The sequence below is a fragment of the Mirounga leonina genome, unplaced genomic scaffold (genome assembly GCF_011800145.1).
Source record: "Mirounga leonina isolate KUSES-001 unplaced genomic scaffold, KU_Mleo_1.0 Mir_126, whole genome shotgun sequence".
Lineage (NCBI taxonomy): Eukaryota > Metazoa > Chordata > Mammalia > Carnivora > Phocidae > Mirounga > Mirounga leonina.
The window spans coordinates 34,273,212-34,299,630 of record NW_023270314.1 but is presented as its reverse complement, the minus strand read 5'-3'; the positions used below and the strand labels follow the sequence as shown (position 1 = coordinate 34,299,630).

Sequence of the window (26,419 nt, the reverse complement as noted above, 5' to 3'; positions counted from 1 at the left end):
TTGTTCTCTATTTCAACAAAGAAACTAAATGTAGTAAAAACAAAGAATAATTTAATGCTCCACAGGTTGTTAAAATACTGGAATGGCAGTTTTCATTCTGCAGCAATTTATGGGATGAGCACATCCAGAAGAATAATGATTCATTTACTTGACATGAGGGTTCTAGACTATATCACATCCCTTTAGGTTCCTTTTAATCCTGTAATTAAAAAGAAAATTCTGTTGAAAAAGTATATAAGGCATTCCAAAATTAGAAATGATTTTTGTATTACCCACAGTGTTAACTGATTATCTTGGAGTATAAGGAGCCATGTACATGCCCTTATGATCATTTCCAGGATTCACACATTTTTATATTCTTCTTTTATACATACCTTTTTTAAAGTTTTATATATTTAAGTAATCTCTGCACCCAACATGGGGCTCAAACTCATGACCACGAGATTAAGAGTCAGATGCTCTTCTGACTGAGCCAGCCAGGTGCCCCTGAACATTTTTATATTCTTAAAATTAATTTTAAATTATTGAAAATGATTTAAATATTTTTGATATCATAATAGGTACTTCTTTCATTTACTGTGTGTATATATGTACTCTTTTTTTTTTAAGATTTTATTTATTTATTTATTTGACAGAGATAGACACAGCGAGAGAGGGAACACAAGCAGGGGGGAGTGGGAGAGGGAGAGGCAGGCTTCCCGCCCAGCAGGGAACCGGATGCAGGGATGATCCCAGAAGCCCAGGATCATGACCTGAGCTGAAGGCAGATGCTTAACGACTGAGCCACCCAGGCGCCCCTATGTATGTACTCCTAAGTCTACTTTTTCATCTCTAGACCACCCTCGTAATTCTCTAGCGATAGAGTGGCTATATACAAATTTTTAATCAATGTTGATCTTCCCTTCATTCTGTCAAAAAGGTTAATCTAGGTGGTCAAAAAGAAATTTAAAAGAAGCAATATTTGTGGGGCTCCTGGGTGGCTCAGTCGTTAAGCGTCTGCCTTGGCTCAGGTCATGATCCCGGGGTCCTGGGATCGAGCCCCGCATCGGGCTCCCTGCTCCGCGGGAAGCCTGCTTCTCCCTCTCCCACTCCCCCTGCTTGTGTTCCCTCTCGCTGTATCTCTCTCTGTCAAATAAATAAATAAATAATCTTTAAAAAAAAAAAAAAAGAAGCAATATTTGTTGTTAAATTATAGAGATAGAGACCTCCTCCACGATCTAGAAAACGCTAAGATTCAGGAAAATCCAAATTTCAAGAATCTTTTATTCAAAAAAAAAAAAAGAATCTTTTATTCAAAAGATTAATCTTGATTATTCTTTTTTTTTTTTAAAGATTTTATTTATTTATTTGACAGAGAGATAGAGAGCACAAGTAGGCAGAGAGGCAGACAGAGGGAGAAGCAGACTCTCCACTGAGCAGGGAGCCCGACGCAGGGCTCGATCCCAGGACTCCGGGATCGTGACCTGAGCCGAAGGCAGCCACTTAACCGACTGAGCTACCCAGGCGCCCCTAATCTTGATTATTCTTATATAGCTCCTGGTACATTTTGAATATATAACAGACATTCCATTACTGTTTTTATTTTTTTCATAAATCTTCTCTAAGTCACTCTATAACAAATTTAGTGTCTGCTCAGCATTTCCTTCCTACTTCCGTTTACTTTTTAGGACTTCTTTTAAAAAAAAAAAAAAAGAAGAAATCCTCCGGGGGAAAAGATAAATTCTTTATCTTTTCAGAGTAAAGTTCAAAATTTTTTTATAAACTTCACTTTATAAAGGTCTATGCATAATCTGATTCAATCCTTGTAACACATATATGAAGTAGATGTTATTTTCTTTTAAAAAACAAGGAACCTGAAACTCAGAGGTTTGTTAACCCCAACACTAATTATGATGATCCATAATTTGAATGGAAATCTCTGAGGATCCAACACATTTTTCTTTCATTTTACCATACTATCTCTGAACAAATAAATGCTTAACTGAGTGATGCAAATTAAAAGTAAAAGCAAAAAGGAGAAGAAAAAAAAAACTATGTTATGTGAAAACCTCTTAGACTGGTCTTGGGATTAAAACAAAATTTACAATCAGAGAAATACAAGAATAGTTGCAGAACACAGAGAATCAGAAATTCAGACTAAAAGTGAAAACCATTCTCTCTTCCGGTTGGCTTCTAGTGAAATCTCATTTCCCACAGTCCATTTCCTAGAAACCTTGTTGGACTGGAGAAAGAAGTTGGAAAAGAATACTGTCGGTTTGGGGGCACTGGGTGGCTCAGTCATTAAGCATCTGCCTTCGGTTCAGATCATGATCCCAGGGTCCTAGGACTGACTCCCACATCGTGCTCATTGTCCTGGGATAGAGGCCTGCGTTGGGCTCCCTGCTCCACAGGAAGCCTGCTTCTCCCTCTCCCACCCCCCGGCTTGTGTTCCCTCTCTCGCCGTGTCTCTGTCAAATAAATAAATAACATCTTTAAAAAAAAAAAAAGAATACTGTCAGTTTGAACAAAAAGTATTTCAGTTTAGGTGTTCATTCAGACCAGTAAATGTGGGGAAAAAGGAGAGTCAGGGATAGGATGAAAGAGAAAACGATTCTCTTCATTCTCAAAAAACTCAGCTGTAGGCCACATGATTTGAAAAAGTGGCAGTATAAGACCAGTGAATGGGGACACCTTAGCTTCTATATGATCCCCAAATTTAGCTGGCCTTTCCATCCCCAAGGAAGGGAGAGTATGGAGAGGGTGGAGTAGGGAGGGAAGTAAGGAATATCTTATGGACCATCCCTGTACTTATCCCCCATTCAGTCTTCAGGAACCCTCCATTCCCATTAATACAATAAATTTTAATCTTTTTTTTTTTTTTTTTATAAAATACTGTCAGTAAAAGCTAGATTTGCAGGGAAATTTAGTCATGAGGAAAATTAGAATTAAAACACACATAAACAAGTTCTCTAAAACCTGCCATCAATCGAGGTCATGATTACAAGATTAAGTAACAGATCTTTTGCCTGACCCAGGTCCCCAAAGGCTGAAGGCTGAAAATAATTAAGAATTCTGATACCATCACACTTCAGAAATCCAGTTCTCAGTTCAAAAATAAAATCAGAATTCTTATTGTTACCCATATTCCTTTCTATAAAAAAATTACATCACTAGACAACCCTATGTTATGTTTGGTTTCTTTTTACTTTTCAATATTTTTAATAAAGTAAAAAAAAAAGATTTTTTCCTCTGAGTTAAACTGTTCTTTATTTATCTTATCCTGTACTGGAAACATAGGCTTTCTTATCTTCTTTTATTAAAAAACTACCTCTTGGGCCAAGATCATTTTGCTCTTTTGAGAACTCAGCCTACTTTCCTTTTTTAAAAATGATTTCACTGCCATTTTGTCCCTTAGGAGTCTTCTCCCAAACTGGTTTTACCAGTATCCCAACCTCAATTTTGCTGACTCTAAAAGTAAACACAGGCTCATTTCGTTGTTGCTATTACTGTAAATTAAGAGGATAGTGAAAATAATACACATGAAAAACTCTAAATTAATTAGTCTTGGTACCCAGCTTAGTTTCTGAATTCTCTTGCTGGAAGAGTTAATGGAAATATGAAGATGAGTGGTAGCTTTCATCCAAACTCCCTACTTCCAGGTAGGCCAGCAGATCTAAACCTAGACATAAGCTCAAGACCTGCCACTTAGGAATTCCAGTTAGGGAGGCACCCATTTCACTAGAACCTTGTCCCAAAAAGTTCTCACTGGGGCTTAGCCTCACACATTGCAATGAAGAAATTTTCTAACTTTTTAAAAAAGTTAGTATTACAAAAGTTTTATAATATTTTATAATACTATACTTTATAATACTAAAATAGTATTACTAAATAGTATTACTGTTTAGTCTTACAGAAGAGATTTGAGGAACTTTGTAAGAACACAAGGAAAAACATTAAGATCAGAATCTAGAAAAAATATAGATCAAGAATAAGAATATAGACATGGCAGGCGATTAAGTCCTACATAATTATTAAAAGTAAGCCTAATTTTATTTTTTTTTTTAATTTTTTTTAAGATTTTATTTATTTGACAGAGAGAGACACAGCCAAGAGAGGGAACAAAAGCGGGGGCAGAGAGAGAGAGGGAGAAGCTGGCTTCCCGCCGAGCAGGGAGCACGATGTGGGACTCAGTCCTAGGACCCTGGGATCATGACCTGAGCCGAAGGCAGACGCTTAACGACTGAGCCACCCAGGCGCCCCAAAAGTAAGCCTAATTTTAATCTGAGATTTCTCTCAGAAACAGGGCAATCAATATATTATCTGCATCGTCTGTAAGAAAAAGGCAAATTTTCTCATGTGAATTAAAGCTTTTCCTGAAATAGGTCTGAATAAAATTTCTCATTGGATTCTGGGTAATGTTTCTTCATTATCTTCACAAAAAGGAATAGCAGACCTCATTCAGCTGATTATTGATTTTTAAAAATTAGTATAGAAAAAAATCTCACGTGGCTTAAAGTCTTAAACTTTGAAAATTCAAGCAGCAGTAATGAAATGAGAGCTAGTAAAACTACTACTGACACCGAACATTATCAGCTGCAACTATCAAGATGAGATCCTAACATTTTCAGTGTGGACTTGCAGGGGATACTTAGTCCAAGCTGAGTTTCCTAGAAAAAAAGGGGGGGGGGGGTTTGACACACACTCCCTCTGCTACTTCTGTTATCTTACACGTTTTTATTGTTGCAGTGAGATGGCATTGTAATTACTTATTTACAGGTCTCTCCTAGTAACATATGAGCTCCAATCCCTAGCTCAGTGTCAAGCACACAAAATATACTCAATAAATGTTCACTGAATGGAGTACTGATATAAAGACAATCTAGATCAGGAAAATACTGAAAGTGTAACAATAGTAAAATAGCTACTACTGTCTACAACTCCTACTGAAGAAAACACACACAATGATTCAGAACATGAAACATATCCCAGAGCACTGAAACTTCTCAAGAGTTCTACTTGATTTTTCCATAGAAGTACCTAGTCTTATTATGGCATTTCATATACTCCAGAACTGGCCCATTCCATAAAGACAGGAATATCTACACTGGCTAAATACAAAAGCCACATTAAAAACACTTAAATTATCTAGGAGAGCGGGGATCTGCATTCAGGAAAGTAGTGTTCGTATAATTCGAGGTAAAACTTCTCTATGACAGCTTCTTAAAATGAACTGGTTTTGAAGAAAATTGTTCTTTAGTTATTATACATACTGCTGCCCTAGTAAACACAGCCAAAACTTTGACGACAGAGTTATTAGGAGAGGATGTATCACAGCACGATTTTTAAACCTTCTCAGAGACATACTACAATTTGTTCTCTGCCTTTCTAGTGATTCTTCTCTACGATCATCCAGATTGTGTTCCAATGCCCCATTTTCTAATTTCTGCTATCTTTGTTTTTTCTCCTATCCCATCCCTCATTTTTTTCCCCATTCCTAGCCTTCCTTGCCTTTGATATTATTGGGGCTTATTTTCTATCACCCTCATTAGCCAGTGAGGGCATTCTTTTCCTTCTGCTTTCACAAAATGATCAGTCAAATCCTGTATTCGGTAACCTTCAGTGTCTCTTGATTCTGATCACCGACTTTTCTACACTTCAATTTTTCTATGTTCATCTTCCACACAACTGAAGGTGCCTGTGGTTGAAGGGCGGGGGGGGTGGGGGGGGTGGGCAGTGCCAATAAGTCAAAATATTATTTTATGCTTATCCTTTTCCTTATATACTCCCTTTTCTGTTTTTACTTAATGTTCGTAGTATAGAAATTCCTATCGATGGTCCAGTTCCAGAAGAGGTAATGTGCAGATCAAGAAAATAAGTAAAATAAGGCCTCAGTGGAAACTAAAACTTCTAGACCATTTAGCATTAATGCATAAACATGCAGAAACTACATTCTTTTTAGGCAATAAGGATTTTGTTTAAAAGAAAGGTAGTATCAACTTAGAAAAGCTGAGATTCTCTTCCTTTTTTAAGTGTTTTCACTTTGTCTACTATCACTATAATTTTAGGAAAGCATTTAACAAAAATAAAACCTTTAAGTCAACTATTTCTACTGTGTAATACAAAAGGTTTTAAGAATATGTATTCTGGTATGCCTCAAATTATATCTTTGCTCTTAATTGTATCAAAATAAGGTAATAAACTCTGAAAAACATTCAAATTCTTCTTGTATGAAATTTGGTTAAAAGAACCCACTGCTAAAACCAGTGTGAACTGATGAAACAGAACTACAAATGTACCCTAAGCCCAGGCTCTGAATCTTTTTGCAGATTTTAACATTAGGTGTATTTATGCAATTTGGGTCTGTTTCCTGGTTTGGAAGTGTATTTGAGGTAGGGTGAAATGAAAGCAAGTGAATTATGATTAATGACAGGAAAACAAAATTTCAAACCAGCCGACTCAGTTCATTTGTCCTGTCTCATAGTGCATACCATTAGGTTCTTTAATTACAGAAAGCTGGCTGGTCTGGGATCAGAGCAAACATCTGATGTAGAAAATTCAGTGTATCCTACAGAACACAATTTGTTTTGGTCATCCGAGAGGGTGTGGAAACGATTTTTGTTACAAAGAATATTTTCGTAATGGGATTTTACCTATAAAGATAGTAAAGGCTCACTTACGGAGCAGCCAGTGTGTGCTGTGTAATTGTTAAGAATTTTATGTGGATTGACATTTAATCCTCCCAACAACCCGATCAGTTAGATTTGATTACCATTATCCCTGTTTAATAGATGGGACGTGACCCTGAGTAATTTACTCAAGTTCACTTAGGTTCTATAACAGGGATTCAAAACACACCAGTTAGCACTCTAAATTTCTACTCTATACTATCTCCCCCCCATATAACAAGATGACTATGCTCCATTCAGGTAAAATCCCATCTCTGTCAGATTTTTCTCTCCCACAGTCCATTTAAAATACATCCTGAAAGAATTTGATCATCATCCAAAGACCTAGTGCCTCCAAAACATAGTTTTGACTTAAAAATCAGAAGATTTTCCCTATTACAATTATTACTTGAATTTTTACTATGTCTAAAATTTAAAACATCTGAAACATGTGAAAAACAATGAAATATGGCAAAATTTTTTCATGTTTTAAAAGAACATAACCAGTTAGCTGGGGTTCCACTGAAAGTATCTTATAATAAAAACAAACTTTAATTTTTCATTTAACAACACTAAAGAATGAGGTATATAAATGTTTTAATCACAGACTTTTACTGTATGCAATTAACTGTATTTCACAACTAGCATCTTACAAAAAAGACAGTCCCATTGTGCCTGGAAAAAGTACTGCAATTAAACAGAAAATTACATTACCACGAGAAACCACCAAATATCACAACTGTCAGGGTGTACAGTTTTGTTTTGTTTTTTTCTGTTTTTCAAATGCTATCATAGTGTTTTTAAGTGATATTTTGCATCCAAGTTATGTTTTTAATTTATATTTCAGAAGTCTCCTAGAGGTGGATATATATTAAGCAAATGACTAAAAGCAGCAGGAGACCCTAGAAAAATTTAAGAAGTACTTATGTGTGGTTTCTAGGTTGGATTTTTAAATACAATATGAAACACATTATTAGTTGTGAACAAAAATGCAAAATCTGTAGTCATAAAAATATTTTATTGGTAATTTTACATAATAAGTGGGGCTGTAAATACTTTTTTTTTATTTCAGGATATTGATAAATGCATAAACTGGCAGTTGTGTCTGAAAATAGGGCACTATGATTTTCATAAGAATCATTATATTTAATAAGAAGCCAATTAAACTGATTTAAGATTAGTTATTTCCCAGTTCTGTGCAACAGTTCCCATTTCTGTATTAATTAGATTCATATTTCTATGACCCTGCACAAGTTTGGGGCAAGACAACAGTGATAAACTATTATTAAGTTAAAGCTTTTCCAAAATTGCAGCCTTTAAAATATGTCAGGTTTCTTTTCTGTTTTTGCCAAATGCTTATAATTATTTGAACTTCAAAGTTTTATATTATACAGAAAATACCAGTGTTCAATGACAAGAGCACTAAACCTGAATTATAAAGCTAAATAATCAATGTTTTATTGTTTACTACTCTGCTAGTAAACATTACAATAATGAATGTTTTAAAAGATAAACAAAAACAAAAACAAAGATAAAACCAGAAACATAATTCAGGAACAATAATTTAGTAAAATGTGTCAAAAACATTGGCAACGGTTCATACAAATTCTTTATTTAATAACAATTTTTCCTATTTAACCACACCAAGTACCAGCAGGTGTATTTAAGAGGATAACCATTAAGAAAATCCTGTTGCAGCAATAGTTGATTAAATTGATCTTTGACTTGTATACATATAACTATTTGTTTCACAATTCTCAAATAATACATATTTAGGCAGCTTGCACTATGTTATAAAAATTTAAATTCGTTACATGCCAATAGTAGAGAATTCAAGAATTATGTGTTAGAATTCACTAAACTAAAAGTGAAAATAGACTTACCAATAACACTGCATAATGAATAATTCAACCACATTTTCATGGCACCTTGAACTGTGGAGACCAAAATGTCAAGTCTGAAAATGTTTGGTAGGCATAGATTGCAATAAAGTCTAACAAATTCTAACAAATTTCTATTTTGTGTAAAACGCAAATTATGGATTGTGCATGAATGTCTGTCATGAAAATGTGGTACTTCTTGGCATAATCTGTGTATTTGCATGTTATGACAGAAGTGACTAAGAAATTGGAGAAAATAAATTTTAATGAGATTCTCCATTCAATGATGAGGCTTCTCCTCTGGGTGAAGATGATCTGGACATTCCCCTCTCTGTGTTATCAGAGCTAGAGCCACTCTGACTGTGTTGATCTGCAGAAGCAGCACTAGATGCAGGCGGTGACTTTGTTTTCTCCTTAAAGTCTGTAATAATGACTGTCAGATCTCCAACGGTAACTTCCAAATGCTGAGCACTACTCCGATCCACATTTTTCAATCTTGGCCTAAATAGAAAAGATGATAAAATTTTAAACTAGCTTTTCTCTCTACGAACTTTCTGAACATATAATGAATAAATTAGGTAAAAATAACAAAATGAATACATCTATATTTAAAGTTCTAGATTCATATATGAACTAGCCACAAAAATATAATTAAATGTTTCAAATCATTAACATTAATCGAACCAATCACTGATTAATCTTCTTCAACATGACAAACTGATACTCTGGAAGCAATGGTCTCTTAATTGTGCTTTTATAGCTTTATCATAATTTTGCAGATAGCTTACCAATTTTACTAAAATAAATGTTTTAGAAAAGCAATGACATAGTTGGATCACAGAATAAGTTGATAACCATTAAGGTTGAGTTATATGAAAGGCTGTTACTCCAGAAATGGGCATCATGACTATCTGTTCTGCCTGTACCCATGAAGATTTTAACTGGTTAAAGCCCATGCAAATATCTGTTCAGTATTGTGACTATCACTCCTGGCTTTATGACCGAAAAAGAATCAGCTCAAACACAAATGTCTTTGAGTCTAGTAGGGAAGGAAGGGAAGGGAGAAAGGAAAGAAGGGAAGGGAAGAAAGGAAGGGAGGAAGGGAGGAAGGAAGGAAGAGAAAGAAAAGAAAGCATCCTTACATTTAAGCTTATATTGGTGGCCTCTGTATTTAATTTCTAATATACCTCTCAAACTCAGAAAAACACTTTCATGATATTTTATAATAAAGATGGAATCTTTTATTTCCACTTTGTATATGAATATATCAATGTTAAAAGAGAATATTAAATGGTTCATTTTATTATTTAATAAGTGCCATAAAATACTCTTCAAATTTACCTGGTTTTCTGGGTGGGAGGATGGGTTAGCCTGGTGATGGGTATTAGGGAGGGCACATTCTTCATGGAGCACTGGATGTTATGCACAAACAATGAATCATGGAACACTACATCTAAAACTAATGATGTAATGTATGGTGATTAACATAACAATAAAAAATTTTAAAAAAACAAAACAAAAAAACAAATTTACCTGGTTTTCTTATGACTGTTCTTTTTGCTAGTTGTTTCCTTTTCACTTTTTTCTTTTTCTACTTTATCTTTTTTCTCTTTCTTTGACTGTGTAGGGGGCACAAACTGCTGAGTAACCTGCTGGGCAACCAACTGGGACACAGGTCGAGGTTTCCTGTATGCATGTTAAAAAGAAAAGTTTTTTTATTATAACTTAAGAATATATATTCCTTATGAGAATAGCTCAAATTATAAGAATAAGTATATGACATGATTTTCAAGTATAAAAATTCCTCATGTGAGATAATTTAATGTGCAATTTAACAGATTTTACACACATGCACACACACATACACACACAAATTGTTGTCTTTCCTATCCAACAAAAACAGAGCTATAATAACAGTAGAAGTTATAGCCCAAAATATATGGTCAACCATTAGAATATAACCATTACATGAATCAACGTGAAAATTATTAAAAAAGTATATCAAACTGAATGCTCACAGGGAAGCACACATATAAACATGAGACCTAAGAATTAAACCTGAAAATTTATACTGAAATAATGTTTAAATTTACCCTTCTCCCTCACAGAAGGAAGTATCTAACCATCTGTGACAATGGCTATTTGTTCTTTCCTCTAAAATCTTTCATTTATTCGTTTAATAAATATTTGAGTGTCAAAATTTCTCACTCTTTATTGCTAAAATCCTTAAGGTTCCTTATATCGCTAGTCACAATCTCACCATGCTTTTTTGACCTTGACAATCTGCCTAGTCCTTTGAGAGTTGCCTTACTCACTTATTCATTTAAAAAATATTGAGAATCTACTGCAGAAATCGCACCGAGATATCTGAAATGTTGCTTGGCTTCACCCTTTGGTGCCAGTACAAGTTGTGGCTCTATTGAGCCACGGTCAAGGATCCCTCCAGCTTTACGGTAGAATCTGGGCAACTGAGGTCAAGACTGAAAGTAGACAATCTCTAAGTTCTTAAACTGAGAGAAGACTGAGGAGGAGAAGGAGGAGGAGTGAAAAACTAAGGGAGAGTAAGATAAACATATTTTGACAGAAGGTCTACAAAACATAGTTACTTCTATTGTTCGGAAAATCCTGACTCTATTCTGGTCAGTAGAATTATTAAAGAATCTTTTTGTTGTTGTTGTTCCTCTAGAACAAAACAAAAAAATAGAAACCAATGAGAAATACTGCACTATCTACCATTCAAAACTATACGGAGGAATCTTTTGAAGGAGTAAATAGGAAACATGGTATGTAAAACAGGTTTTAGTAGATGAATAATGCATTTTGGTTAGAGCCTACAGAGTCTGAAGTACAGAACAGATATCCAAGAAATATGTTTAACCCAATTTAAGAAGTAGGGTTGACATAGATATCAGGGTTAATGATGTAGATTAAGAGTTACACAAATGAAAGTGATATTGAAAACACAGTCATTAATGGCTGACCTTGGTAAGGAAAGAATTTTTTTTAAAGGATTAAAGCAATGGTTCCTGAACTTAAGGTACATCAGGACCCACCTGGAAGACCTGTTTATAGCTTAATTAGCGATATTCCCAGGGTCTCCAATTCAGTAGGCCCTGAGGTGGAACCTAATAATTTGCATTTCTAACTCATTTCTGAGTTAGCTGATGCCTCTGATCTAGCCTGAACTTCACAAAGAAGCTTGAAGTGCAAATACTGGTACTACTGCCATATAAAGTTTGAGATGGAGAGTGGGGAGGGGCAAGGAAATAAAAAGCAAGGCTAAACTGATGGGAAGGAATCCAATAATGAAAAGCTAAGGAATCTGACTTACCCTTAAAAGATGGGAGATCACAGAAGAAATTCAGAATTGAATTTTACAAAGATTACTGGCAGCAGTCTGAAGGGGAAAGGTACTACAGTGGCAGAGAAACTGTTAGGAAAGCTACTTTAATAGATTAGGCAGAAATAAAAAGGGCTTGAACTAAGGAAGCAGCAAGGGAGTTATTTAGGACAGGCTGAAGAAGTAGAATCAAAGGGACAAGGTAACTAATTATATACGTCTTTCTCACTTTTTTTTTTTTTTAAGATTTTATTTATTTGACAGAGAGAGACACAGCGAGAGCGGGAACACAAGCAGGCAGGCAGAGGGAGAGGGAGAAGCAGGCTTCCTGCCGAGCAGGTAGCCCGATGTGGGACTCGATCCTGGGACCCCGAAATCATGACCTGAGCCGAAGGCAGACGCTTAACGACTGAGCCACCCAGGCGCCCCCTTTCTCACTTCTTAACCAACAAATGTTCCTCTAGAAAAACAGAAATCCTTGCCCCCATGGAGCCAACATTATGTGGGTGGAATCAAACAAAAAATGAGTACAGGCTCTTAAATGTTGATAAGTGCTATGGGGGAAAAAAAAAAAAGAACACAGGGAGTAATGGAGAAGTTGCAATTTTAATTTTTTTGTCTGTTTCCTCTTCTACGATATAAAACTCCACAAGGAAAGGGATGGTATCAGGTTTATGCCCCACTGTATAACTAGCACTTAGCATAGTACTGAAAAAATCCTAGCTACTTAGTATTTGCTGCTGCATAATAAAACCAGGTTTAACAAGGAAGAAAGATGTTTTTTAAGAGCAGTGTCTCTAAGGTTACTCACTGGCCAGGATCAACCACTCACTACACAGAAGAACACAAATAGCAAGAATTTATCTTTCAATTATGTTGGAAAATGGAAAGAGAAAAGAAAGTTCAAAGGTGTGGCAGGATTGAGAAGAGTTGTTTAAACTAGTGCCTAGTGAACAGTGAGTCACCTAAAATTGAGAGTCACTCCAAGATATAAAATGCAATTGAGGTGTAGTCATCATTTGGTCTCCCAAGGTAATAGGGATCTCTGAATGTCTTCCTTCCATAACAAATGAAGGTCTGACAACTTCCTTTACTACATTTTGTACTGTGTCACTCCCTCCATCCTAAAATTAATGCAAATTAACAAAAATGTTAATAATTAAATTGAATTAAAATAAAATTACAAACATTAAAATAAATTAACATGCCTTTGAACCTAGAGTAGAATTCCTGATGTTTCTAGCAAATTGACATAAGTTATTGAGTAGCCATTATTACTAACTTAAGATATGTAATTGATTTATATTATCTTTACTAGTGCTGCCTTCAAGGAAAACTGCCTATTTTTCAAGGTTTTTCTGTATTCATTAATGACCTCCACTTCGGTATCCATTAATGACCTGTATTCATTAATGACCTAATGCTGTTTTACCTGTAAGATCTGACTATATCTCAATCATGGGTTCTCTCATCAAGATTTTCAGGAATATAACCCTTTGTGCTGTGGTTAGGTACAGAATATTTTCGTAACATGATCAATCACTCCTTCACCCCTTCAGCACTTGTCTCCAAGTGGGTACCCATCTACTATGTGACACTGTTCCTCAACATCCCACTCCTGCTTTTATGTGAGAAAGGGATAATCCTAATTCCCCAACTTCAGGTCTCTTACAACTGTTACCAAGTCTTTTTCGTATTTAGCAAACATTACCTCTCCAGAATCTTCCTAGAATCATTTTCCCTTTTTATATGGCCTATCAATCTGAAAATATTAGTAAAGCATGTTTTGCTTCATAAAACCATGAGGTTGAGTAAAATATATAATTTATTTTTAAATGAGTTATGAATCTAAAATTCTTCTAAGTGTTACTCTCTCAGTGGTAAGAACAAACTATTCAATAAACGCATACCATCCAAGTCAAAACAAACACAGAAAGAACAATTAGTTAAACTGGTCAGGTGAGAGGCTGGACTCTGAAGAAAGGCTAGAAGACATGCTAGAAGACTACCACATCAAACTGGAAATGAAGTAATAGTAGTAAGGGTCTATTCTAGTCAGGAGAATGGCATTGAAGCTCTGAATGTGAGGACATTTCAGAAGGATAATATAATGAGATGTGTACCTAAATAAGAGGGATAAAGAACTCTCCCCCAAATGGGAATAAAACTAAAAGAAATGGGAGAATTCAGAAGGACAGTGCTGTGAACTGGATGTTTGTGTTCCCTGCAAAATTCATTTGTTGAAATCCCACCCCTCCAAGGATAGTATTAGGAGGTGGGGCCTTTGAGAGGTGATTAGGTCATATGGGTATGGCCCTCCTGAGTAGTGCTCCAGGGCGCCTGGGTGGCTCAGTTGGTTAAGCGACTGCCTTCAGCTCAGGTCATGATCCTGGAGTCCCTGGATCGAGTCCCACATCAGGCTCCCTGCTCGGCAGGGAGTCTGCTTCTCCCTCTGACCCTCCCAACCCTCCCCCCTCTCATGTGCTCTCTCTCAGTCTCTCTCTCTCAAATAAATAAAATCTTAAAAAAAAAAAAAAAAAAAAGAGTAGTGCTCCAGAGATCCCTGACCCTTTGCTATGTGAGAAAATATCTGTCAGTGTGGAAATGGGTCCTTAACAGACAGCTAATCTGCTGGTGCCATGATCCAGATTTGCAGCCTCCATAACTGTCAGAAATATATGACTGTTGTTCATAAGCCACCCCACTTACGGTATTTTTGTTATAGCAGCTCAAATGGACTAAGGCAGTTACAGGAAAGCCAAGAACAGGTCTACTCTAAATAAAAGTAACTGATAAACTTGGTGTTAATATTATGTTGGATTTATAGATTTTATAAAATATAAGCAAAGCTGTCCTTTGAGCAAGAGTAAATATAAGTCTAATAAGCAACCATGTATTATTAGTGTACCTAGTGTAGTTATTGATTTTGTTATTTTTCGGTCACCAACAAATCTGTAGTGGTTCTCTTTTACCTTAAGAAAAATATTATTTATTTCTGTTCTTGAGTAGTGGTACGTTGAGTAAGTGATATCTTTTTATCCTAGACTTTCCTAAATGTGTAATGTTCTATTCCTTTATTCTCATTTTAATGATGGTTGATTTTCACTTAAAGATTATGATTGTGCTCCACTGCTCTATGATTATTTGATCCGATTCAACTCTGGGGAAAAAAGGCACAAAAATATAAATACACAAGAGTGTGTATATGTGTGTATGTATGTTTGGAGAGAGTGAGAAAGACTAATTACTGAAATGAAGTTCTCTGCTGCTCTCTAGAGGCTGAATGCGCTTTAAAGATGCTTCACTGAAGGTAGGGGAAACACAGCTTACCTTTTTAACATATCATAAAGTGACTCGGTACCAGGCCCTACTGAAAAGAAAGCCCTCATATCTCTAGGGATCTTAAGATTTAAACTATGATCCCTCTTCTCCTTAATGAGAAAAATCTGTGATGGTAGTCTTTCAAATGAGAGGGAAAAAAAAACGCAAAAGTAAACTAAAAAAGTAAGTTTTGTCAAAGCACTAAGAAGAAAAAAAAAACAGTGTACTGTAATACAGAAAACAAAATGAGAACTTATTATAGACAAGGTGGAAAGAACATTTAGTTCATGTTTAAACTGTCAGTACACCAAGAAAAAAAGCCATCACCACGGGGCCTTTTAAAAAATACTTTGTCATTTTATGAATAATTTAGTAAGTAATTTATGAATAATTTAGTAAGTAATAAGTAATAAAATTCAACCAACATTAAAATTTTTACTAAGCATTTAAAACATACTTAACCCAAACTTTTATTCTGTAATAATTTGGTTTTGAAAGTATATAGTAGGAAATTTTGAAGGTGGGAGATTATTAACTCAATAAGGGGCAGGGTGTCATTTTTAAGATATGCCTTTTATGTTCAGTGATTTCTTATTCGTGGTTTTGACAATACAACTGTAATGCCAAAGGTTCTGTAATATGGAGGACAAAAGGTCATCTAGTTAGTAAATGACCATATCCCAAATGCATTCTATTGTCCCCTTCCTATTTACATATGTCATGACTAAGCTGTTACTTGTGAAATATTGTATTCAAAAATTGGGGGATCTTCATAGGTCTGTATGTGTCCTTCATAAACAGCTCAAATAGACTAAAATTTTGCAGGTCTGTTGATTTACTGTAACGTAAGAACAAAGTGAAATTTCAACAATAACGTAATGGTTATCACACTATTCATCAGAATTTTTTTAGGAGCTGCTTAACTTCCCATATGGGTAGAAAACTGTTGGTACATGTTGACTTTTGGTATATGCCATTTCTAACTACATGTCTGCCTTCTATCCCCACCACCCCACAACAAAAATTCTATATCCTAAATATTTTAAGAAAAATGTCTCAAGCTTGGTCAGCCTCATCACAATTTAGCTTTGTCGAGTTGGACAAGAAAAACAAACAAGATATAAAATATTTACTGGTTCTTTTCTAAAAGAGGCAGCATTACTCATAGCTCAGAAAAAAATACTCATCTTCATAACACTAAAATATATGGTAAAGTGAAGCAATACAATAAATCTCAATGAGTAAAAATAACTGAACTAAACCTAAACTTGTTATGAGTCTTTTAATACACTGCTAACAAAAACCCAAAAATCTAACCAAGGTCGATTTTATAAGCAGTGACCTTATTTGTTTAACAAATTTATTGCACACTTACATGAGTCAGGTATAGGTAAGATGCTGGAGATTCACCATGGTAAGACAAACATAGTCTGTGCCCTCACAGAATTTACTTAGCAAATGAGAGGAAAAAAAAACCCGCAAAAGTAAACTAAAAAAGTAAGTTTTGTCAAAGCACTAAGAAGAAAAAAAAACAGTGTACTGTAATACAGAAAACAGAATGAGAACTTATTATAGACAAGGTGGAAAGAACATTTAGTTCATGTTTAAACTGTCAGTACACCAAGAAAAAAAGCCATCACCACAGGGCCTTTTAAAAAATACTTTGTCATTTTATGAATAATTTAGTAAGTAATTTATGAATAATTTAGTAAGTAATAAGTAATAAAATTCAACATTAAAATTTTTACTAAGCATTTAAAACATACTTAACCCAAACTTTTATTCTGTAATAATTTGGTTTTGAAAGTATATAGACCTGAAATAGACAAAGTTTTTTTGACCAACTCCTCATCAGCTATTAGGCCTAATCTTAGGAACATATCTACCTTGAAATACTGATTTCGTGATTTCAAACACACCTCTAGTAGATTTTGGCTTATCTTCATTTCCACTTCTTCTTGCACTGGCATTATCAAAACATTTTACTTCAAAAACCTTGATGGCTCATAGTTTTTTGAAGAGAGGACCACCGTTTTCTTTCCTCCAAAATTACCAAATATTTTCATTTTTAGACTAGGTATACATACCTATCCTTCTGCATCTGTCTACTTACGAATCATGGCACATAAATTTTGATGCCAAATGTCATAAAAGATGAAAGACTACCATCACATGTTCTTATGGCAAAACAAGATGGTTCAGGTTTATTCTTGTAAAATATTGCATGATAAAATCCCTTCTGTTGAATGATTACTCATGTGAGAAACCACATTTTCTTTCTGTCCTTAAAAATATAACGTTCATGTAATGTTTCCTGAATTTGCGGAAAAACTCATCTAGGAAATTATCATTTGAAGACACATCAGAGAGCTCTAGCACCATGCCACCTACAGAGGGTTAACAAGCAAGAAGGGATGTAAATTACTCAGTGTGAATTCCCCGGATTTCTCCTCCAGCCCCATAGTCTGGGGAGCATTCTGCAGCGTGTTCAATGACTCTTCCCCTCCCAGGCTTTCTGAGGTGGATTTTTTTTTTTTTTTTAAACAAATCAGTTTTTGAGATTATGTGATAAACAATAAGAAGGAAATAAGACACTGATGAGAGAGGTTTTGAGAACTGCAGCTTGGGAGCAAAACTATTATGTGAGGACAGAGGTAAAAGAGGGAAAATGATGACTAAAAAAATGTTGCTAGGGCTCTTTTTCACAATGTTCAAGAAATATAAAGGATTTGCTACTTTATTTGGAACTTAAAAAAGAAAAAGAAATGAGCTAATCTGCAAAATAAATTAATTAGCTTTAGTGGTCTTCCTTCTGTGCATGTTCTATTTGGTGCATAGAACATATTTATATAACGTGTTATTTCGGATATTAAATATAACGTGTTATTTCGGATTTTAATGATTAAAATATGTTTAAAAGAAATGTGCATCAAATATTTGTGGAGCCCCTGCAGCACCTCATGGAGAAACATGTTTCCACATTCTTCTGTAATGCTGTTGATCCTTACATGGCTGTGTTCTATCTCCCCACCAACAGTACTCTAATCCATACATGAGAAGAGATCCGTATCTCACTTATTTTTGTATCCCCAACACCTAGTATAGATCTTACATGTATAGATGCTCAATAAACATCTCTTGACATTAATGATCATTAAAAATACCAGTTAGATATGATACATAAATACAACTAATTAAACAATTGTGCGACCAATCTGACTAGGTGCCAACTTTCTTGAAAAAATTGCTGATGTCATCTTCTTTTGAGCCACTTACTTCTTCTTCATGAAAATGCAATAAAAGGTTTAATGTACAGGTCTGCTTTCTTTAAAATTTTATTACTAAATAGAAAGATAAAAGAGTTCTTACAAAGTGGTTTTCTCTACCTCCAACTACTCTAATACTGGCACTATTCGACTTATCAGCAAAACTCAAATATTACTTATAGTAATGATATTCAAATTTTTTGTTATTGTTTTTGCAGCAGAATCATCTTGCTAACAAAATTTTTCAAGGAATCTCAATATATTAAACTAAAAAAACCTAACTTCTATATGAAGTTGATGTGGAGACTCCTGAACCCCCATCTGCTCAGTGCTCATCCTTGAACCTCCCAGTTATCCCTGTGGTGTGGCTGTGAGAAATACAATGCAAAACCACTGGTCCAAGTATTCACACCATACTAATTAAATTTACACTTCAGGTTCAATGTACTCTTTCTTCTTGTCACTTGCCTAAGTGTGCTTATAGAATGCAAGGAACAGTACCCTTCATCATTTCAAGAATCTGAGTATTTTGAAGACTTTTACTCTGAGGTAATTTTCAGCATCAAACACTTCTGCAAAAGCCTAGAGCACATTTTTCCCTAAACTCCTGGGAAGTGGCAGCAGGAGACTTGATTCTTTGGCAGCTACTAAGAAAGTCCTTGGTAAGCACAGACAAAATAAATGACTACACATCAGCTTTAGAAAAACTAGGCTAGAGTGTTCAGCAATTAAATCTCCGACAAACCCCTCAAATCACTAAACAACATCACAGCTCACTTAATTTCAAAGACTAAGGACACTCTCCAGAGCTACAAACAGGTCCTCCTCAACTTTTCCTTCCCCTTAGCCAAACAAATATCAAGTCCTTTCAATTTTTCTTTCACATTATTGGAACGATTCCCCCCCTTATCATTCCCACAACTACCACTCTCACCCAACCCAGCAGCAGCCTTCTACATTATCTACTTGATTGACTTCTTGTCTTCTCCCCTCCAATCCAAGATTACTCTTCCTTACATTCATTTATTTAAGAAATATTTATTAAACACTCAGTGTTCAAATCACTGTTACAAGCACTGGGGATAGAACACTAACTTACTTTTACTGTGTGCTGTTTTATCATGGGGTGACCTTGATTCTTATTTCACAGAGAAAATAAAAGCTATTTCATGAAAATTTCCACAAGCTTCCATCTATGCCCATATCCTCTAACTTCCCTATCCATATTCCCAATTATGGCCATGTCTCGATTTGCCCTTCTCCAGGACACTACTCCTGCTACTGACCTCCTTTCTCTCCTGCTTCAGAGATACTTCCTTCTGTAAATAAGTAATTCCTGTCAACATAAAAACACCTAACAATAGCTCTTACCTTAAAAAAGGAAAAGAAAAAACTCTTCCCTAATTCCACCTCCCTTTCTAGCCACTGCCCCATTTCTCTGTTCTCTTTTCTACTATAAGCATCAAATGATTTGTCTATACTTACTTTCCACACCTCTTTCCTCCATTCTTTCACAGGCTCATCTCTATCAGGCTCTTGTCCCTACCATTCTAACACTGTCACTTTCAAGGTCACCAACAATCACTTTACCATATGCACTGGTCAACTGTAGCTCTCATCTTATGTAGTCTTTTCAAGCTGCATTTAACTGAGTTTACCACTCCCTCACTTTGGGCAAAACCTCTTCACAAGCCTCTAGAACACTACACAATTTTTCTCCTACCTCACCAGCTACTCCTCCCCAGTCTCAATTATTGGTTCTTTTCCTTCTTTCACAATTTCTAAACTTCAGAGTACATCAGGCCTCAGTCTTCACATATCCCTTCTATCTACACTAACCCTCTAGGACAGTGCTAGACAAAGGGCGGTACACTAACCAAACTGAGTCATCAGCACCGGGGAGGCTAGTACAAATGCAGATTCTCAGACTTAGCCTAGGAACCACGGGTATTTTTAATGCACACAAAATTTGAGAAATGCTATTCAAGATGACCTCATTCAGTCCTTGCTTTACCATCTGTACAACAGTTCTCAGTTCAGGCTCCAAATTAGAATTAACCAGCAATACTTTTTATAAAATAACTGCCTATAGGGGCTCCTGGGTGGCTCAGTCAGTTAAGTGTCCGTCTCTTGATTTCAGCTCAGGTCATGATCTCAGGGTCGTAAGACCAAGCCATGCTCAGCAGGGAGTCTGCTTGAGATTCTCTCTCTCCCTCTGCCCCTCCCGCCTTTGCACACATGCACTCTCTCTCTAAAGTAAATAAATAAATCTTCAAAAAAAATAAAATTAAAATTGCCTAGGGAAAAAAGTTAAATTTTGTTAAATTTTATAAATAGAATAAGATTTGTAAAAGTGAACAGACACTTAAGAAAAAACTAGATTTTTTAAATGAAATACTAAATTGAACATTAATCTTAATAATGAAAATAGTCTCTGAGTAATCTTTTCTGGGCATAAGAGTTTTTCTCAAGGACACACATACACACACACACACACACGTGCACAAAACCCCTCATGTTGAAACATGAAAAAAAATGTGATCCATTCCACTCCAAGATATCTACCCAGAGAAGGAAACACATATCCATAAAAAGACTTCTACATGGATGTTCACAGTAGCCTTATTTGTAATGGCCAAAAACTAAAAACAAACCAAATGTCCATCAACAGATGAATAAAGAAATCATGCTATGCTCATGAATACTGCTCAGCAACAGAAAGGAATGAATTACTGATACATACAACAACACAGATGAATATTAAAACAACTATGCTTAAAGAGGCCACAGAAGACTATATACTGTAAGATTCCATTTATAAAATTCTAGAAAATGCAAACTAATCTATACAGAAAGCAGATAGTAGTTGCCTAGCAACTAAGGATGGGAAAGATATAGGCGCAGGAGGGAAGAATTGAAAAGGGGTACAAAGAAATTTCTTGATGATAGATATGTTCACTACCTTAATTGTGGTGATGGTTTCACAGGTGTATTCACATGTCAAAACTTATATTATACACTTTAATTGTGTGCACTATACTGTATGTCAGTGATACCTCAATAGAAGCTGTTCTAAAAAATGTTTAACCTAACCACTAATCAAATTTACAGATGTCTGAGTCCCACTCCCAAAATAAATCAATGCATTCAAGGTTGAAAATAATTATCTATACAATAATACTCCAAAATTTCTATCACCTACCCCAGTATCTCCCCTACACTCTAGATTTACATAACCAACTGCCTATTTACATCTTCATTTCAAGGTCTAGTAGCAACTGAAAATAACTTAGCTTGTTCAACAATACTTCTGATTCCTCCCTTTTCCCGCTCTTCCAGTCTCTGACAGTCTCCTGAGTAAATATACTCCCATTTTTCCAGTTCCTCGGACCAAACACATGGAAGCAGTATTCATTCTCCACTTTCTCTCTCACCTCTCTCTCTCCATCTAATTTACCAGCAAATCCTTTCCACTCTACCTTCAAAATATATCGAGAATTGGATTTCTCACCAACCGCACTGAGGCCACCCTTGTAACATCCTGCCTGATTCCTCGACTGCTTTGCTATAGACTATTCTCCCACAAAGCAGCCAGGTGATCTTTCCAGATGTAAATCAAATTATATCACTCTTCTGGAATCCTCTGTTCCTGTATCTTAGCTTGAGCTGCCACAACAAATGCTGTAGTCTGGGTGGCTTAAACAACAGAAATTTGTTTTCTCACAGTTCTGGAGGCTATAAAGTCCAAGATCAAGGTCCAGCAGGGTATGGCTTCTGGAGAGTGCTCTCCTCCTGGCTTGCAGAGAGCCTCTTTCTCACTGTCCTCACATGGTAGAGAAAGAGAAAAAGAGAGAGAGATCGCTCTTTTCCTCTGCTTATAAGGCCACCAATTCTATCATACCTTTCACCAATCCTTATGACCTCATTTACCCTGAATTACCTCCTCAAAGCCCTATCTCCAAGTACAGTCACACTGCGGATTAGGGCTTCAACGTAATTCAACAGATTTAGGGGGATGGGGCACAATTAATCCGTAATATCCAACCTCACTGGCCTTCTACTCTTGCGGGATTTCCCCACTATCCCCTCTATCTACTCACTCCCTCACTTCTTCCAGGTCTCTGCTCAAATGCCAGTTAAGTCTTTCCTAACCTGACATAAAATGGCACTCTCCTCTCCAACTCCACTGCCCACTCTGTCCATTACTCTGTCCCTCTCACTATGCTTTCTTTTCTTCAAAGCACTTGTTTCTACTTACATTATGTATTATTAGTTTATTGCCTGTCTTGCCCTATCAGAAAAGAATATAAGCTCACTACCACCCCCGTAACTGTAAACAGGGACATTTTCTTGTTTCATCTGGTTTACTGCCATTTGCCCTGCGCCTGCAGAATAAAAAAAAACCTAATGTGTTTTTAATGGATAGGTAAATGTTAAGCCCTCCCACTCAAAAATTTCCAGGGACCGGGACGCCTGGGTGGCTCAGTCGGTTAAGCGTCTGCCTTCGGCTTGGGTCATGATCCCAGGGTCCTGGGATCGAGCCCCGCATTGGGCTCTCTGCTCCGCGGGGAGCCTACTTCTCCCTCTGCCTCTGTCTCTCATGAATAAATAAATAAAATCTTAAAAAAAAAATTTTTTTTCCAGAGACCTTAAGTGATCCCATAGCAGTTTTTCCAACCCCATAGCAACACACAGAGTCTTATAAAAATTACAATACTCGGGACCCACCCAGACCAACCGAATAAACATCTTCAGGAGTGAAACCTGGTATTTTTCAAAGCTTCTCCATTTTCCTTTTGTACAGTCACTGGCCTACAGAATAAGAGCAAAGTGTTGGCTAAATGGTCAGATCTCTCCAAACTGGACTCCAGGATCTGGATCTGTCAAGTGAAGCAAGTTACTGCATTTCGCCTTATACTTTCCTAATGCACCCTGGATCCCATCTTTTCCAAATAGCATTCTTTATCTACTCCAGTCTACATTCATCTCTCCCCTCCCTGAAACCCTATAGCCCATGTAGACTGTGTCAGATAATAAGAAATACATATATAACAATATAATAAAGTACAGCTTACTTCCATTTTTAAACTACTCACTTTTTTACTCCCCACAAGTGCTATACATATACTGGACACTGAATAAATACATGCTGAAGAAAGTTTCTTCATAAAATTATCTCCTTTTCAATTTGCACAAAACCAGAGAAAGGGTACATACTCAACTCCTTCCACTAAGAACCACTTATCAGTTATAAAATAAATAAGTCACAGGGATGAAAAGTACAGCATAGACGATAGTGTCAATAATATTATAATAACTTTGTGTAGTGACAGATGGTGACTACACTTATGGTAGCAAGCCTTTCCTAATGTATATAATTGTTGAATCATTATGTTATACACCTGAAACTAATGTCAATTATATTTCAATTAAATTAAAAAAAAATCAGCAGGGTTCCTAACCCTGACCACACACTGCAATCTCCTCACAAGCTTTTAAAGCAATATACCCTTGTCCAGGCCCCACGTTTAGGGGTTCTGATTTATTTAGCCTGGGTTAGAGCCCAGGTATCCCTTTTTGGCTTGGTATCCCCACTTTTTTTCTTTTTCAGTTTCCAAGGTGATTCTAATGTGCAGGGAAAGCTGAGAACCAATGACTAAAAACACCGAATTCGGAGACTCTGCTTTTTCTAAATATAGAGACTGGCAGTATTAAAAGATGTTACTTGATTTAGAGTCTGCACTCATATCTCTCAAGCCTTTCTTTTATGATATCTCTCATATCTCTCAAGCCTTTCTTTTATGATATGGATGAACTTACATGTCTATATGTTATGATATGGATAGTGTACCAACTGACCAAAATATGTCTATTTTTAGCTAAAACAAGTCTTATCTGGAGATTAATTTTCTCTTCTATGGTTTACTTTCCATTCTTGCAACCATTATTTATGGAGGACTTATCAGTACAAGCTATTTTCCCTAAGTTTCTCTCCTTTCCTTCATTCATTTACTCTTTCATAAAAATGGCAGGCAATTATTGTGTCAGGTAGACTTCTGAGTTGGTCCCCAATAATCCCTGCCTCCTGGCATTCATGCTCTCGTCTAATCCCCTCCCTGTGAGCAGGCTGGACCTAGTAAAATACTTCTAACAAACAGAATATAGCAAAATTAATTGATGCTACTTCTACTAAAAGACTCTAGCTTCCATCTTGCCCATACTCTCTTGCCTTGTTGTGAACTCCCTATAGAGTGGCTCACATGACAAAGAATAAGGGGAAGGCTCTGGTCAACAGATCAGTGAGGAACCGGGGCCTGTCACCAGCCACCTGAGTAAGACTGGAAGAAATTCCTCACCCCCGATACCTTGAGAGGACTGCAGTCTGTCACAGACCCTGAAATCAGAGCACCCACCGGAGTTGCACCCAGATTCCTAACTGGCAGAAACTGTTAGGTAGTTAATGCTTGTTGTTTTAAGCAGCTAAGTTTTGAGGTAATTTGTTATGTGGCAACGGCTAACTAATATACATATTGGCATCTACTAACATTGCAAGTAATAAGATGACATTCTTTGTTACAGAAAATCTAGTACCCATACTGGAGGATGACTTCTTTGATACACCACCGAGTCTTTATGTATCACACAGAAGTTACGGTACTGACTTAGCTCACCACTGGACTATAACAACCATCAGATTATAACACCTGCAGTATGGGACAAGCTGTCCTGTGCTTGAAGTTACTGAAGTAAATACTTGATTTGTCCTTCACTTACTGTCCTCCTACAGCTTTCTAGTTGGTACTTCTACACTCCTTTGTAGTTTATGAGCTGTCAGTTATTCCTGTTACACGGTTTACTGTGTGTTGTCTCTCCTTATTCCTTTGCCCTACTGCCTTTCCTCTGCTTCTTGGTCCAGTGTGGGTAAGACAATGATTTTCAAAGTCATCACCAGGCAGTAGTATTGCTTCTTTCATTTTACCTCTCCCTTTACTTTTACCACCCAGACCTGTTACTTCTTGTGCTTCTAGAACAGCTTAGCATAACATTCGCAAAGCATGGTCTACATACCACCAGTGGGCCCTATCAATCAATCAAGTAGAGGCGACCTGGTATAATCATATATTTAAAAGGTAAGATCAATGATTTTTCACTGAAATCCTGTTATTTTGTAACAATCCAAACTCATAAAAATTGTTTTAACTCATAAAAGTAGAGATGAAAATAATTCCAGAAATGCCAAAATTCAGAATAATGATATAAACACTGAGCAAGACTTCAATAGAATATAGAATGTCAATTAGAGTGACTGGGGTAAGTGAATCTGTAAGTGTTGTGGATGCACAAGTACCTGGAAAGAAAAGTGTGAATGAGAAGCGTACTGACAAATACCTAAAAACTGTTTTTAACAAACCAGGATTCTTTTACCTCTACTGACCACAATAAAATCCTTTGTGAAATAGTGGCATGAAGCATCAGAGCTGTTGAATAATTTCCAAAATTATTGGCAAACCAAGTAAGTTTTTACAAAACAAGAGCAAAATATAGGCTTCAGTGTAAAATTGATTAATTCTGTCACCAAAAACAGAGAGAGGTCTAAAACCACAAAGGCATCATTCACAGTTGTACTCACAACAGCAAAAACATTATAAAGAGAAGCTTTAAAAAAACTCCAAAGTTGATGACATGTTTGAAGAGAAAGCAGAAGGCACAAAATTCTTTTAATACATGGTATAACTGGGCAATGTATAATATTAATAGCATACAATGTAGAAGAGTTAATACTATTACATGTCCATGCTAGCAGATTTTTTTGCTTTACAGTTAGAACCACAAATGTGAAAAAATATCAGTTGTTATATCATTGTAGACAACCTAGTTGAGAGAAAAGTGATCAAAGACTAATTTATCATTGACACTCCAAGCTACAGAAAAGTTACTGCCAGTAGAGTGAAACTATATTAAAAACTG

The 26,419-nt window shown here is 36.1% G+C and overlaps 1 protein-coding gene across 7 annotated transcripts in view; it reads right to left on the bottom strand.

Annotated features, from left to right (window-relative positions):
- Nucleotides 1-7,253: 7,253 nt before the first annotated feature.
- Nucleotides 7,254-26,419, bottom strand: part of YAF2 (YY1 associated factor 2) — a 73,613-nt gene continuing 54,447 nt past the window's right edge. For 4 of the 7 annotated variants that reach the window (XR_004678781.1, XR_004678785.1, XR_004678787.1 and 1 more), the window contains 2 exons: nucleotides 10,058-10,210; nucleotides 8,523-9,025 (listed from right to left, as the gene is read on the bottom strand). Coding sequence is in view for 2 of the 7 variants with exons in the window: in XM_035002865.1 (XP_034858756.1) it covers nucleotides 8,788-9,025; nucleotides 10,058-10,210 (391 nt within the window). In the remaining 5 variants the exon portion in view is untranslated. Of the gene's footprint in view, nucleotides 9,026-10,057; nucleotides 10,211-26,419 lie in introns of those variants that run through there. The other 3 variants (XM_035002865.1, XM_035002863.1, XR_004678783.1) reach the window with 2 other exon arrangements.